Source organism: Nelusetta ayraudi, unplaced genomic scaffold (genome assembly GCF_046127955.1).
Source record: "Nelusetta ayraudi isolate G7.1 ecotype Tasmania unplaced genomic scaffold, CSIRO-AGI_Nayr_v1 ptg000011l, whole genome shotgun sequence".
Classification (NCBI taxonomy): Eukaryota; Metazoa; Chordata; class Actinopteri; order Tetraodontiformes; family Monacanthidae; genus Nelusetta; species Nelusetta ayraudi.
Genome location: NW_027466061.1, coordinates 1,198,178 through 1,214,669, shown reverse-complemented (window position 1 = coordinate 1,214,669; position 16,492 = coordinate 1,198,178). Strand labels below are relative to the sequence as shown.

At 47.2% G+C, this 16,492-nt stretch overlaps 1 protein-coding gene across 2 annotated transcripts in view; it reads left to right on the top strand.

Annotated features, from left to right (window-relative positions):
- Positions 1 to 16,492, top strand: part of dscama (Down syndrome cell adhesion molecule a) — a 70,422-nt gene that overhangs the window by 16,415 nt on the left and 37,515 nt on the right. For both annotated transcript variants that reach the window (XM_076019913.1, XM_076019912.1), the window contains exons 2-3: positions 342 to 659; positions 782 to 931. In XM_076019913.1, coding sequence (XP_075876028.1) covers positions 342 to 659; positions 782 to 931 — 468 coding nt within the window. The remainder of the gene's footprint in view (positions 1 to 341; positions 660 to 781; positions 932 to 16,492) is intronic.

The following is a 16,492-nucleotide window of genomic DNA, read 5'->3' as shown; positions in this document are numbered from 1 at the left end:
AAATTTTATCAAAAAACATTCAATAATTATTTCAATATTTTAGTTTCAGTTTTCTGTGGGTTTTTTTTTTTTTTTTAATTAAAATATTTGTGTCACACTGCCACGAGAACTGTGGCCTTCTCTCACGTCTGCAAAATCACGAGGATCAACCAGCGAGAACAACTTTTGCCCAACGGAGGACCGGTTGTCCGATAAAATTGAAATCCTTTCCCATGTCCAAATGGAACCGGTCGGACTTTGTCAGAATCACACAAAGATGGTTGTCACAATTTCACAGGCTTGGCACAAATTCTCACTGATTGACTCGCTTGTCTTTCTTCTTCTTTTTTCTCCTCCTGCAGTTTTCTGTGAAGATCTACGTTCCAGCTTATATTTTGTCAATGCATCTGTGCAAGAGGTAGTGTTCGCCAGCACCACAGGGACCCTGGTGCCCTGTCCCGCTGCCGGTGTGCCCCCCGTCTCGCTCCGCTGGTACCTTGCGACCGGCGAGGAGATCTACGACGTGCCGGGGATTCGCCATGTGCATCCCAATGGCACCCTGCAGATCTTCCACATTCCGCCTTCCAGCTTCAGCAAGCTCATCCACGACAACACCTACTACTGCACGGCGGAGAACCCCTCAGGGAGAATCAGGAGCCAGGATGTCCACATTAAGGCTGGTCAGTGTCTTGGTGCGCTCGGCGTCGAGACCTTCGCGGGAACGCTGGTTGCCGTGGTTTCACCAATGCTCTTGTTTTTCTCCTCCTCTTCCTCCTCCTATTCTTCCTCTTCCTCCTCCCAGTGCTACGGGAGCCCTACACCGTCCGCGTGGAGGACCAGAAAGCCATGAGGGGCAATGTGGCGGTCTTCAAGTGCATTATCCCCGCTTCAGTGGAGGCCTATATCACTGTTGTGTCCTGGGAGAAAGACACATTGTCAATCAACACAGAAAGTAAGTCATGGCGTCTCTCGTTGCTTCACAGGTGTGGAAGTCTGTCGGAGTTGCTGCCAACTGGGATCGACTGCAACTTCAGTCTACAGCAGTGTTTTTCAGCCTTTATTGAGCCACGGCATCATTTTTTACATTGAAAACAAAATCCCATGGCACACCACCAACTAAAAATATTATAAGATGACACTTTATAGCCTAATAATGACAATATTGTCTCAGTGTGAAACCTGGGCCTGTTTAGAGGCACACAAAGCTGACATCCTGGAAGGAAACTAGGCTCGCCTTCCTTTTAAAGCACAGTCACTCCACAGCGGAATGTTAAAAATTTAATTGAAAATTTTTTTGACAGCACACCTGACATTAACTCATGGTAGACTTGTGTTCACGGGGCTCAGTGGTTGAAAAACACTGGTCCAGAGTGTAATGGGACGCAGAGCCGGGCGGCTTTTGGTGAGGCGCCCACGCGTTTGAATGTGAGTGAATGTTTGGTGGCGGTCGAAGGAAGCCTTGGCTATGCTTGTAGTTTATTTCTTACCGGTGCCAATGTGGTGTGAACCAACCGTAGTTTAGACGTGAGCACTTTTAGCACTTTAGGTGAAAAGCACATTGTTAATCCAAGACGTTATTAATACCATTATTTTCAAAAGCCAAAATTCCTCTTGCATTGTGCAGCAACACACTGTAGAACGTATGTGATGCTGATTGCGACGTTCTCAACGGGTCTTCACTGGTGTCCCAGTGGCCCGTCAGGTGTCGCTCGTCTGCCGAACGGCTCTGCTGGTTGTGCGTCTGTGTGTCCGCCCGACCCGACCCGCCGCCGCCGCCGAGGCCCCTCTCGCTCTGCCAGGTCCCGGCGCAGGAACGCGGGCTGCCAGCCATGTCACTTAGCCTCAGTGTATTGACCCATTTCTCTGGCTGATAGGAGGCACTGCAGCCCTCCGATCATTCAAATCACTTAAATGGAACACTCGCCCGCATGATTGTTTCCCAGCCCTGTGGGGCAAATTCACTTTATCTGGGGCATTTAGCAAACTCAATAGACAAGAGCTAATGTCATTTTGCTTTTGGATCGGGGGCAAAAGCTTGCGAGCCACTGCGCATTTGTGTGTGCGCGCGCGCGCGTTTCACATTTGTTTTCCGAGGTGAAATCGGCCATGTTGAAATCTATTGCAATCTCTTAATTGTCCACGCATGTGTTTGCCGCGAGCGTGTTTTCAAAAATGGGTTCATCCAAAGTTGCTGGAAGATTTAGTCCGTTTTGCACGGCGGCTGTTTCAACCGAATTCATGAGTCTGCGCTACGGCGTTGATAAATAGTTTGAAATTGAAGAGACAGCGGGTCAAAAAGATTTTTTAGGCCAGTAGGACAAATTTATCCGACATCATCGTGTTTTCAGACCTAAATGATTGTGACAGAATTTCACATCGAAAGCTGTGATGTTTTTGGAAGCTGCCGAAGGTATTTAAAAATTTCCAAATTTATTACATTAACACACAATCTAAAAAATAACCACACTTGCCTAAAGACAAATAATTTTGTCTCCAAGGTCATTAAATCTTGACTTAGCTTTAGCTAAAACTCTTCAAGTTACCCCACAATTCTGACTAAATTGGGAAGCTTTTCTGAGAGCTTGTACTGCGAGGAACGAGCTGCACAGTAAGATTTTCCATTCGTGTTTCACTTTTAAAACCGTTTTCAGTTTCTTCTGTTGTCCCTGCATCATTAGGAAGTGTTGGATCTTTTAAAACTAAAAGAGTTTTGAAGAAATGTTCTTTGTTAAACCTTCAGCAACCACACCACGTCTCTGGAAGTCAGTCATGTGCAACGCTGTCAAAACAATCTTTGCGTCTCCAATCTGCACTTCTTAGCGCTAAATAATGGATGGCGGAACCTTATGAATCCACGGGCAAATGGTCTTTATTCATGTCTCAGTGCACACGTCCTACAGACGCACCGTCCATTCTCCTGGCCTTTTTGCTACATGCGTTTTAAGTGCACTTTGTGTCCATGCATATCCATTTCGCCGAGTCAATGTGCACACCGACTGACAGCTCGACGCAGGACGGCTAAACTGCCCGACGTGACGACGGCGGGGTTCCAGCACCGTCAATTTTTGATGAATCAAAATAATAACACTTCAAACTGAAAAGTTTTTTTGAAGTGCAGCTCAGCCGTCTGCGACATGAATAATTGAGTCGGCTTTCAAGTTTGAAGGTGTAGCAAGTGCTCAAGCCATCACACAGACCGTCTTCAAAACGCTGCTGTGGGTTTGTTTTTTTTGTTGTTGTTGAGTTCGTGCAGTGGCGACCAACAAAGAAAGAAGGTGGAGAGAAATGTGATGCAATATGCACCCACTGAAAGAATCAGAATCAGAATCAGAAACACCTTTATTGCCAAGTAGGTTTAGCACTTACAAGGAATTTGTTGTGGTGTGGTTGGTACTTTAGAGGACAGCAGAACAAAAAAAGAGGGCAGTAACTATACTAAAAATATTTAAAAATATACAGAAGGAAGTCAGCTATACAGTATATACACCTTGGATAAGTTACAATTGGGTAATTTACAAAATGAACAATGTACAACAAGTGTGTAGTGCAGGGTAGAGAGCTGACGGAGTGCATATTGTCTCTGGGTGGAGGGATGGGGGGACCCGAGAACTGTTAATCAGAGCAGTTGCGGATGGAAAGAAGCGGTTCTTGTGGCGGGAGGTTCTGGTCCTGATAGACCTCAGCCTTCTGCCGGACCCAAGGGGCACACACAGTCCATGAGCCGGATGGGAGGGATCTGCTATTATCCTGCCTGCGCGTCTACCAGACGCTGGTTTTAGAATGATGTGGGTTTTATAGAGATATAAGAGTATAAATACTCACTGTTACTTTTTCCATGCAGTGCTCATCTAAAGCACTGGTAGCCTGAGCTGATCGTGAGCAGTCCTGTCTAATGTGTTCCAGGCCGTTGTAGACACGCTCCTTCCTACTTGACCAACGCTTTGACCCTGGTCAACAGTAATCTGAAATAGGACAACGCATCAAGAGAAAGCGCAAGACTCGGACTCGGTGTGACAATATATTGTTTAGATGACTGGCTTATAATGAGTTGATCCAAAAAGCACCAATCAGACATTCAAGATGGTTGTGTTATTTTCTCCTGGGAAAGCCGCGCCAAGAGACCTGTTGGAGTCAAGTGTGTGTGTGTGTGTGTGTGTGTGTGTGTGTGTGTGTGTGTGTGTGTGTGTGTGTGTGTGTGTGTGTGTGTGTGCGTGTGCGTCTGAGTTTCACGGGTGAATGAACTAACTAATGCCTGGAAGCTTTGGAGCAGCGCCTGCTATAAGCCAAACTGTGAAGGCCTTGCAGTTGGACTTTAGCAGATTAGCGCTAACGTAGCTTTAAATAGCCTTGTTTTTGTTTTGGTTTCTTTCTGGACATCCTGGACCTGTTTGCCTTCTGTCGCCCGGCTTTATGGGATGGCATGCATGGCGGTGCGCTGTGGCTGTCTGGGGCCCTGCGTGGCTGTGCAGGGCCGCTCCCCAGGCTGCGCTGCAGTCACCCACGAGGCTTGTAGTCGTTTGCCGAGGCCTGACGCTGCTGCTCTGCATGCAGCACAAGTAGGGCTGAGAGGGGACCGGCCCCCCCGAGCTCTGCTGCAGACACCACACACACACACACACACACGCACACACACACACACACATACACACACACACACACAGAGTGTGTGAGCTCAGCTCGGGGCCATCGACTAGCAGACACGTTCTCTTTGCTCCGTGCAGCCCTTTCTGATCCGCCTCTTGTTTCAATCCAGACCTTTTTTGCTTTATTCATTTATTTATCTATTATTATTATTATTATTATTATTATTATTATTATTATTATTATCATTATTATTATTATATTATTTATTATTTTTGTCTGCTTGCTTGCTTTTCGGACTCCACATTTGGCACATATCACAGCATCAAATGGGCCCTGATGACTACATGTAGTCTCCACTGGAGAGACTTTGCAGGCGGTTTGACTTTCACACATTCGGCTCGACCCGCCTGCAAAAGCTGCGTTGTTTGTGGCGTTTCGCTGTTTGTTGACATTTCAGACGTGCGCGTCGGAGTCATTTCCGCAGCCAGCCTCCATCCGGGCAGCCAGGCACTGCCGAGAGGGAGGCCGACCAGCCAGCCAGCCAGCCAGCCAGCCAGCCAGCCAGCCAGCCTGCCAGCCAGCCAGCCAGCCTGCCAGCCAGCCAGCCTGCCAGCCTGCCAGCCAGCCAGTCAGCCGCGGCTTGTTGCTTTAATTGGCTGTACATAATGGGCCTTTGATGTAAATATCAAGAGTTCCTGTCAAAAAGCCGCCGGACCTCGTGCGCCTGTGCTCCGCCCACCCCCTCCCCCACCCTCCTCCCACCTCCTCTGCCTAGCGTCGCTCGCCACACAGCCAGGTGGCTGCTATGGAACCTTGCAAATTCCTGCTGTTTGGGGCAGTCCATGTGAAAGAGCCATTAAAACAACCTGTGTGTGTTTTCAACTGGTCTCTGCCAGGTTCAGAGGACATTTCCAGCCGAAATGTTCTCACACACACACACACACACACACACACACGCACACACACACACGCACACACACACACACGCACACACACAGCAGACTACAGTGGGTGCAGCGACAAACCTTTGTTTGTCTTTGGCCCTTTTTCTTGTTCTTGGAATGTTACGTAGGAAGCGCAGCAGCTATTGGCGCAGCGCAACCTTGAGCTGGGGGGAGTGCTGAGGGTGGGTGGGTGGCTGTTAGCTTTACTAGTCTCTGTGCAATGTGTAGGAAGAGAGGGAGGGGGGAGGAAGGGTGAGCAGAACTTCCTCTCCCCCTCTCTCTCTCTCTCTCCCTCTCTCTCCCTCTCTCTCCCTCGCCCTGCTCTGTCGATAGGCAGGGTTGGGACTCTGACGTTCGATGCTGCGCCTCCATCCAGCATTTGCTGTCCTTTCCGCACGTGATTGGCTGAAGTCTCTTTTTTTTTTTTATTATTCAAATCGGAAAAAATGGGTCAGGTGGCCTGCAGAGAACCAAACTGTTTGCACAGACGGAGGGATGGACGGACGGAGGGGCGGCTCGCAGCAAACATGCCTGCGCACATACCGACAGCAACGCCTCCCACTCAGAGCAGGATTATGCTCTGCAGCCCAGCAGATAAATTACAGATAAATGAAAATAAATCCAGGTTGTGCTGCGAGTGCGTCGCGCTCGCTGGTATCCGCTCGTTCCCCACCCTCCTCACAAGCGAGCCGCGAGCCGCTTCTCCCTGCGTAGCCCGTGGCAGCGGCTTAGCCAGATAAATAAAGGGTTGCAGCGATGGAGAGAGAGAGAGAGAAAAAAACTGAGGAGGGAAATCAATACCTGCGTGTATGGATCTGGTTGGAGCTGCCTCAAAGCATTATGGGAACATGACGGGGGAGATATTATTTGTCCAGACAGCACACACTGTGTGTGTGTGTGTGTGTGTGCAAAGGAAAGAGGAGAAGAGGGAAAAAAAAGTTAATGATGAGTTTTTCATTGCACAAATATGAATTATCGTGAAATGCTAACTGCATTCATCTACATTGAGCTAGTTTTTACTTTTTTTTAATGCATTTTAAAAACCTTTGAAGTACAAGAGCAGTTAAACCTAATTTGGGATATTTTTCAAAATATAAATAAAACCTCAACACAATGTAAATGTCTGCCCATCATATAATCTGTCAGTGCTTAAGTAACAGTACTGCAGCATCAGTGAGATCATTGTGTAATGCTTCAGAAGCTTCCTCTGAGTTATTTGTCTGCGACGTGCAGCTTCCATTCCATTCATTCATGGCCTGATGGGGTCACGTCAGACAGCTGCGGCTGTGTGAGATCATACGTCGGGGGTTTAAATGTTCGGTTTTAATGACGCGCTCGTCAGCGTGCTTACAAACAGAATGTGTCAGGAGCGAGCGTCCGGCGGCGTCGCACAACCTGACCGGTGATTTACACTCGGCGTTCCCACCTCCTCCCCGTCAGCTCGCACAGCCTCTCCCATCTCATCCCGAGACTGACAGAGATATTAATTAAATTGGCTGTTGCCCTTTCTCTGTCTCTCTGTCTCTCTCTCTCTCTCTCTCTCTCTCTCTCTCCGTCTCTCTCTCTCTCTCTCTCTCTCTCTCTCCCGTCACCGCCGTGGTGCAGCAGCGATCACCCTCCCACCTCCGTACCGCGCTGTTTGCTCACCAATAACCGCAATTTGTTCTTTATTAAACTCTCGGGGCTTGGAACAATTAGGCGGGCTCTGAGCTGGCGCTGGGGAGGGGCGGGTGTGTGTGTGTGCGTGTCTATTTGCACGCAGGCAGGAGCGGGAGGAAGGGCGGCAGACGCTAAACACTGCTTAATCTTTGATAAACAGTGAGGTCTTCTTTGTTCGACTGCAGTTTGACACATCTTCCTCCTCTCAGGGCCGCTGGCCGTCTTGCCCGACGGCTGCTGCCTCGGCGGCTCCCAGACCTGGATGGGAGCCAGGTTGGCCCCCGTGGCTCGCCGCCAAGATAGAGATTAGCTAGAAGAGCAACATGAGCTAATCAGGGAAGGAGCCCCCAATTAATTGGCCTTTAGACATTTGTCGAAACGTATGGATTCAGGCTGCGCGTTGCCGGCGGATCAAAGCCACTGATGCCAATGCGCTCATGCGAATGTTTGATCTTGATGTATGGTGCGGTTTCAGCCCTGCGTCGTTGGGAGGTTGGACAACCGGGTTGCGAAAGGTTTGGTTGAAGGAATGAACGGCAGCTCAGATGAAAGGAGGCGCAAATGACTGAATGCTAAGTTTGTGCTATTTTGGATAAAAATGGTGATAATTATGTGCAATTACCACAAAAAAAAAACAAACAGCAAAAGTAGCCAGTAGGCAGAGCAGGGGAGATTGTTGTGCGTCGGTGCTGAAGACGTTCATGTCAGATCCGTGCGGTTGGGCAAATTGTCGGATTAAAAAAAAAAAAAACGCAAATTTTTCTTCCTGCTCAGCGCTACGTGGCCGCTCTGTGTCAACTGTTCAAAAAAAGGATCGTCGAATCCCTTCCGCCGTCTTCTCTTCATCCCTGCTCAACCCTTCCTGCAGGTCACATACTCTTTATATGTATATAATCTGAAGGAAACGCCTTTGACTTGCGGCAAAAGCAGCCTGAAATCAGGGGATCCGTGCACCACGAAACCTGCAGAGAGGCTGCCGTGCATACAAACCTCTGTGTGTGTGTGTGTGTGTGTGTGTGTGTGTGTGTGTGTGTGCAGCAGAGAGGGCGAAAGGGAGGAAGAGAAAAAGAGCGTACTGGTGTGTGTTGGTGTGTAGGAGGGGGGGGGGGGGTCTGGCTGTGAATGGCTGCTCTTATCGCGTGCAGGCAGCTGCTGCAGCGTCTTTGAGAGACAGAGGGGCCGTCCATGCATGCCACTCACTCCGTCTATTCACGGCCTCCTTCCTTCTCCCTCTCCTCTCCCTCTCCTCTCCTCTCCTCTCCTCTTCTCCTCCTCCTCTCCCTTCTTCTCACCTCTGTTCCGGTCCATGCTTCACTTTTATACGTGATGGAAGCAGGGGAAAAGGGAAAAGGAGGATTCATGGCTGGATCCTCGAGGCGGACTCATGATGCTCGGGGCCTCTAGATCGACATCATCATCACCATCATCACCATCATCATCATCATCACCATCACCATCACCATCACCATCACCATCCTCATCGTAGTGACTTTCAGAACAAAAGCCAGATGAGGGATAAAATGTTGCCGGACGTCATCGTCTCGTTTAGTGTCCGGCTTTGCTTCTGCACAACGTTAAGCATTTATTAGAATAATTACAAAATAAAAGGCCTCGGGGGTAACTTGCAATCATAAATACAGCCTGCTTTATTCAGTAGCAAATAACGTGGCTTATGCTCGATGTTAATCAAAATTAGGAATAAGAAAATTCATTTCATTTGGTGGAGAGCCACCGCCAGTGGAAAATACCTCCAGAAAAATCTTTCCCAATAGCTTCCATGGGAGAGAACCTTGACAGATGGATGGATGATAGATGGGTGTCTCAGGCAGCGAGGGGAGTGAGATCCTCACACATCCAGATTGTGTACAGAGGTTAGTCTGGGATTTCTAACCCATCAATACATCAATGCCTCCTCACTCCTCCCTGCACAACGACCCAGTCATGTGTTTGTACACAGGTGCAACAGCAATTTTCCTTTATTTATTTTTTCCAACCCCAACCCTGATATGTAATCTTCTGACTCGAGCACATCCCTGAAAAGGTTGAAAATCACTTGGGCCCAGAAGGTTTTGGAAGGCTGAAGGTGAAGAGGGTCTTGAATACAAATTTTAATTTGATTGAGTCTTTGGTCGTTATAATTATATAAAATGCATGCAAAATTCTTATTGAAATCAAATAAATAGATTTTTTTTTTTTTTTAGATATTCATGTTTACATTTGTAAAGGTTCCATTTATTTTATGACCATTTGAGAAAAAAATCAATCACATAAATATGAATATTAATAAACTTTAAAAAGACAATTTAATTTCTTAAAAAAAAAGAATTCAATTGTTGACATTGTATTTTTTGTTTCGTACAATCATTGATCGCTTTACATATTATTGTAAATAAAGTAATAAAAAAATCTAATTTCTAGAATTTTAATTTGCAATAATTTTCCTGCATTTACAAAAAAAATACATATGATACCCATGAAACAAAATTATGAATGTTTTAATTATAATTTTGAAACAGGTTCTACAATAAAGACCAAATTAATTTAAATGTATTTTTTTTAATGTATTCATTTTGTATTTTTTGTTAGACAGTTATTGCATACCAAACAAATCTACGTTCAAATTTTACAATTAAGCATTTTGTTGAAAATAAATAGATTTATTTCACTGCCTTGTAAAATTCTCATTTTACATGCCATGTCACGTCACATCTGGAAATATTATGAGGGTTTTCTACATGGTGCACATCACTGCGCTCAAGGTGAAAAGCCTCATTTTTGTTTTATTTTTGATTTTATTGTTATTTTGTGGGGAAGGGGAGGGGCGCACTTGTATAATCCTTTAGTTCCACTTGGCAGCTATACAGAGAAGGACAATAGAGATGGAGAGTGTGTAAAAATAATTCAGGGGACAAAGAAATGAAACCGATAGCTGAATGTTTGAAGGTTCTTTTGCATAATCCCAGTTAATCCATAATGCAAATACTGAGCGAATATTCTAAAAATAACTCTGACTGCCTTTCGGAAAGCAAAGGAAACGTGCAATTTCGTAGCTGTTTCTCTCTAAAAAAAAAAAAAAAGAAGAAAGAAAAAAAAAATCCACAATTTTTTTGCACCAATACATTTATTTTTCCCACTTTTGAATCAAGTCAAACAACACAGAATCAACGGTTTGCACGGTTTTAAAATGAAACACATGTACGAATGAAAGAATGAAAAAAATGTTTTTGAAAACTTATAATATAATTTCGCAGTGTGATGCAAAATGCGTGTGACACTTTGCGTTGGATGTGTTGTGCTGCTGGTGAGCAGCAAACGCACTCCCTGCCATACAGTAGGAGTAGGTAGCGGTGTTGTTGCTGAGGGCCCGAGTCGCCGCCGTCAGCGCGGCCTGATTGGCTGCAGCCTGCTCTGACTCTGCACGTGTTCAGCCAATACGCTTTGCTCTGGTTCTGCTCCCATTTTTTTTCTTCTTTTTCTCTCTCTCTCCCTCTCTCTTCCTCTCTCCCTCTTTCCACCCTAAATAAATTGCCTGGAGAAACTGAAGAGAGAAAAAAAATTAGAGAAAGGGAGAGAGAGCCTTTCATCTAATTGAGAAGCTCATATTAGCTGCGGCGGGAAGATAAGCTTCACACTCTCAGCAGCTATTAGGCTCAGTGTGTATAAGCCAGCTACTTCCATCTTCACTTTTTAAATATTTCTTTTTTTTAATGTTTATTTTCAAACTGCGTGGACGCTCGGAGCGGTGCGTGCTGGTTCGACTGGGTTTGGGCGTGCTGGTTCCGTACTGGTTCAGGGCCCTCGCTGCTCTGACCAGTGCCTCCACGGAAAAGGCTTTAAAAAATAAAGGCATGAGCCAGACGCACACATCTCCCTTTCTGTCCTTCCTGTGTGTGCGCTTAGTGTGTGTCTGAGCATATGTTAGCCAGCAGCGTGCAGTAAGTGTGTCATGCACAGGTTTATGTGTCCCGGCATATGTTCTAAATGAAGCGGTGGATAAACAGCGCGGAGGAGAATTATCAGGCGGGCGGCTTCTTCTCGGGGTGCGCGGACCTTCTCTCCCCAGATTATATTGTGTCTTCTGGCGCCTTGATCCCTTTAACCCCCAAACCAGGATTACACTTCCACAACACAATCACGGGGTGAGCTTGCGGGGGGTGGGGGGGGCAGGGAGGGGGAGGGGGGGCACGCCGCAAACCCCCAAATATCTCTGTGTTTGCTGCTGCCGTGTGGAGAGAGGGGGGGTGGGCGGGGCAATCAAGTAGTGTTTTACTGTCAGTTTGCTAATCTGGGTGGAAGAGGGAGGCTGGCTGGCTGGCTGGCTGGCTGGCTGGCTGGCTGCAGCTCTGCTCTGCCATCACTGCCTCTCTCCAGGCAGCCATTTTGAATCAGAGCGAGTGCTGCCGCTGTGCCGCTGGAGGAGCAGCGCTGGGCTGGGGGAGCGCCGCTGGAAACTCCTCACGCGTACATCTCTATCCTCTGCGTGTGTGTGTGTGTGTGTGTGTGTGTGCGAGTGCGTGAAGACAAACAGCATCGCTCGTCTTCTCCTAAAGCGGGAATTCTCTCTGATTGGCTCCTCGCCGCCGTGAATATTCCCGTCTCTCTCTCTCTCACCCGCTCTTCCAGGGACTCACGTGTGTGTTTGTAAATGCATCGGCGGCAGCGGCGGCGGCGTGTCCTTGTAGGGGCTGAGTAAACAGCCTGTTAGCCATCAGTCAGCCTCGTTCAAAGAGGCCCCGTAATGGGCCGTTTCTTCAGGCCTTGTTTGCTTTCCGTTTGGTGACTTTGGAGTCTGGCAGATGGGGCCTGTGGGATTACACCTGCTAATGAAGAGAGGAGGGAGAAGGTGAAGGGGGCGGGGACTGGAGGCCAGCTACGGTGTGGCTGGGCCGCTCATCCACGGACAGTCTTTTGTGAAGCTGATGAGTCTCGACTGCTCTCCTAAAATCGAGGCGACGTGTTTTAATCCACTTTAGGTTTGTTTTTTTTTTTTAACCTGGTTTGAGTTGGAAGATGCTCATGGTGGGTTTGTGTGTTTCTTCCGTCATCTGTTCCCTTCAGCCAATCACATGCCTCCGTCTCAACTCATCCCAATATCTTCTGCTCTCGCACCGACAGCCTTCACATCCACTTTCACGACATCCATACATCTCGCACACAGAGTGCCGATATACTGCACTGCACTTCCTTTTTAACTTCCATTCCCTTTCATTGTTTTATACATTATGTTTAAACCACTGTGCTGGATATGCCACAACAAAAAGGTGCCGTCGTCTTCTCATGATGCCAAAATGTGAACAGCACGATGAAGAGGACTGTTCAAAAACTGTCAGTGAACCATCATTAGCAGATCAGACACTTTAGTTTGGGATTTATGTGGTGAAATTCAGCCAGAGAAAAAAGCATGTTAAGCAATAAAAATAAAAAAGACCTCAAATTTAAACATGCGTTCAAAAAAATGTAGAGGTCAAATTAAGGTCACCTGTGAAAGCTCTAGTGCGTTTTATTTGCATTCTGAAATTTCAAACCAAAAGTCAAAGCTCCTGGACTTTTCATAAGTCGGGTTTTCCCCTTGTCCATGAATTAGTGGCTCTGAGGCTGCGGTGAAGGTCACATGACTCAAACGGGCCACAGATGATTCCAACATGATTAAACAAGTATGTCCAGACAGAATGGCCTAATCCGTGACACCCTCGCCACACACACACACACACACACACACACACACACACACCCACAACATATGGAGTTTGGAGGAATTAGTGCAGTGCGAAAAAATAAATGAGTTAAAGCAGCCAGCAGCTTACATCCCTCTGCATTTGTTCTTGGTTGGCCCATCTGTGGGTTTCTTCGAAGTGCCACACTTGCGGAAAAGGACTCTTCCGTTTTATTGGCACGCATTTAGCATACAACATTTAGCATGCAACAAATTTTCTCAAAATGCTACATGTGTAACACAGGGACTTTGAAGGCAACGCTTCCAAGAACCTGATGTGTGCACTGATCAGGCTGAGGAGGCCTGCTTCCGAAGTTCCGTGGGGTTTTTTTTAGGGAACATTGTCGAGGGCCGAGGACAAAGCCTGACCCAACAGACTCCTCATGTGACCCCGCCAACAGGCCACATCCTAGATTCAATCCAGATCTCGTTAAATAGGATTAGAGAGGCTACATGCCATTCAGTGGCTCAGGCCGCGCCTCTTATCTTCTGTCTTCAGATTGTCGCCAAGAACAACATAACGCACGGCGACCTACATTAACAATGCCACAAACACACACACACAGACACGCACGCAAGCACGCAGCTTTCGCGCTGGGGCCTTTTACCCAGTGGTCAGTGTTGGTACTGTCAGCCCTGTGTGGATCCTGGATCATGCTAAGCAGGTCAGGAAACCATTAGCGCGGCTAATTGGCCTCTAATGACTCACAATTATGCAAAAAAAGACCCAGTAAAGTCAGGCTTGAGTCGTATAGAGCGACTCCGCCAGAGGTCAGTCAAGAAAACCTGCGTCTCATGTCGTCGCCACGCTTGACCCCTCGTCAAAATAGACGCACGCACTCTCAAGTTTTTTAGCAGAAGGGAACTTTGATGGAGAGAGAAAGAGAGAGAGGGAGAGAGAGAGGGGGGGGAGAGAGAGAGAGAGAAAGGGAGAGAGAGAGAGAGAGAGACGGAGAGAGAGAGAGAGAGAGAGAGAGAGAGGGAGAGAGAGAGAGAGAGGAAAAAGATGGGAGCACACGCTCCACAAAGCAGATGTGACGTCGCTGAAGAGCGGCGCCATACTCTTCCTCGAAGCAAGGACACCAATTCAGCAGCATAAGAGGCTTTGTGGCTAAATCCCCCCGTTGATCTTCGCAAAGTTTGTATCTTACAATTAAGTACAGATGGTTTGCAGCTGGTTGTAAGGCTAGTAAATAACTTGGGTCTTCTATTTTCGCAGGGGATTTGGTGGAGTAATCTCTCCCTCTCCCTCTCTCCCTCCCTCCCTCTTCCCCTCTCTCTCTCTCTCCTTCCCTGAGTTTACTAGATTCAGATCAGCCTGAGCCTTGTTTTTTTTCCCTTCTTTTTTCCATCCACTTCATCCTGGCCTTCCTCGTGCAGCCGTTCAGCCAGAGCACAAACATGCGTCGTTCAGTTTTTGGGCCATCTTTTTAAATGGCCGATTTGAAATGAAACCCATCAATCAAACTGTGCTAATTTAAAAAAAAAAAAATACACTTTAAATTCACAAGTTTCCTCCGTATGCACAAAGCTGATGTCACGCGTGTCACTTTGTATAAGACGCCTGTTAACCAGATCTCCCTCTGGAGGTGGCAGCAGGCCCCAGAGGACGACGCACCTTAATGAGGGCGCAGTTAAAGCAATCACACGTTCAGCTTCAGGAAAAACCGTGATCACACGCTGGTATGAGGACACAACAACAAAAAACAAACTCCCTCCCTGAGAAACTGCTTGACCCTGTTGATCTTCGAACCCCCGTCACACCCTGCCCGCTCTGTTCGTCAAATATCTTTCCAAATTTCTATCATTATTTGGCCTGTGGGTGGTGTTGGTATAAGGAGCGACACCTCATCTGCATCAGACGGTGGCCAACCATCGCAACACCCCTGCGGGACATGAACAGATGGGCGTGTTGGGGCATCCACCATCCCCCCTGCCACTCTCACACACACACACCTAGTGTCAATTTAAAGGTCCCAGTGCACCTCACATGCATGTTTTTGTACTGTGGAGAACCCGGAGAGAACCCAGGCAGACGCAGGTAGAGCACACAAAGGCCACCAGGCCCGGAATCAAACCCACAACCTCCTTCCTCACCCTCTACCCTCAAACACACTTACCAAGAATATAAATAAATAAATAATAAATCAGTTGACCTGTCAGCTGTCACCGCACTGACTTCTAACCCAACCATCCCCCTTCATGGTGACATCAAAGCCTCCATTGAAGAACAAGGACGTGTGTTTTCTGCGGTTGGATCCCAAATGCCTCGGCTGAGATCACAGCCGCAGACGCTCGCTTGTCTTGTTAATGAAAAACGCGACGGCGGCGCTTTTACCAAAAAGCTGCGCGCTGAGGCTTCTGAAGGGACGCCGGAAATGTACCAACGATGACGACGATGTTTCTAATGAGATGTGTCACCGAAAGGGTAACAACAGCAACGCGCGCGGCGACGTCTCGTCGCTTGTTTGAAGGGGACTGAATTTAAATGCGGAATCTCGGAATGCGTGCGCCGGGAAGCCCGGCAGCCCCGCCGGCCTCGCCGTCTCTCCTGCGAGCTGCGGCCGCCAGCGTCCGCTGAATTCTGAGCCATTTGCCCTTGCACAGAGGGCAGCTCCCAGCAGGCCTGGTCATTGTGACAGTTTGTGGTTGTTTATAAGGTCATCCACACCATAGGGGGCAGCATATTCATTACACCCACCCCATGGCTCTGTTTGTCTCTGGCAGTCTGTTTCTCTGTGGGCTTCTGCCAGAAGGTCAGAGGCCAATAACTGTCACCCTCCTCTTGTCTTCACAATGTGCCTAAAAAGTCATAACGCCCAGTGCAAAATGCAATGGTGGCTGCTCCGACTGAAACGTGCGTCCAATGTTAAATGGTGTTCATTAAATCGAGGTTGACCGTTGCATAAATGCAAAATTAATCTATGGCCAAAAAAAACCCAAAACATTTTGTTGCCTTTATTCTGACTTTGACTTTAACCGACCAGGTTTTATGTGCTGCAAGTTTGTAGATTCTTGTTGTTGTTGCTGTGTGAATAATTTTTGCAAGATTGTCAATCTTGATCCTCCTGCTGTCTCTGAAACAGCTTCACTGTATCTCAGTTTTCCCTGCCAAAAAGGTTTCTGATGCGGCAACAAGGAGAGTTCACTTTCTGTTATTGTGAATGTGCAGCTCTTGGACAAACACATGAAGGATTCGTGATGAGTGAAATCATTGCGTTGATTCAGCTTGTAATTAGTACACAGCGCTAGGGCTTTAAAGGCAGCTAACATCACAGGGGCAACGCTGGAAACCAGAGGGCAAAAAACCAGGCAGGTTTGAAGATCTTTGTGTAGATCTTGTTATTTATTATTGATGGAATAACATAAAACAAGCCTTTATTTGTCCCACATGGGGAATTTGTTGTGTGCCAAACAAACACCGTGAGTGCACATTAAGCAATTTTGTGGGCAAAAAAAGCAGTTATGTATATATATGTTTTTTCAAATGCATGTCTGTGAAGCTAAACACAACTTGATTATTCCTCATGTCAGCATAGGAGGCCTCTTTTATACAGTCGTTATAGTTTATAGCTTATTTTAGGAAAAGTCAATCAGCATTTTAATATGATGA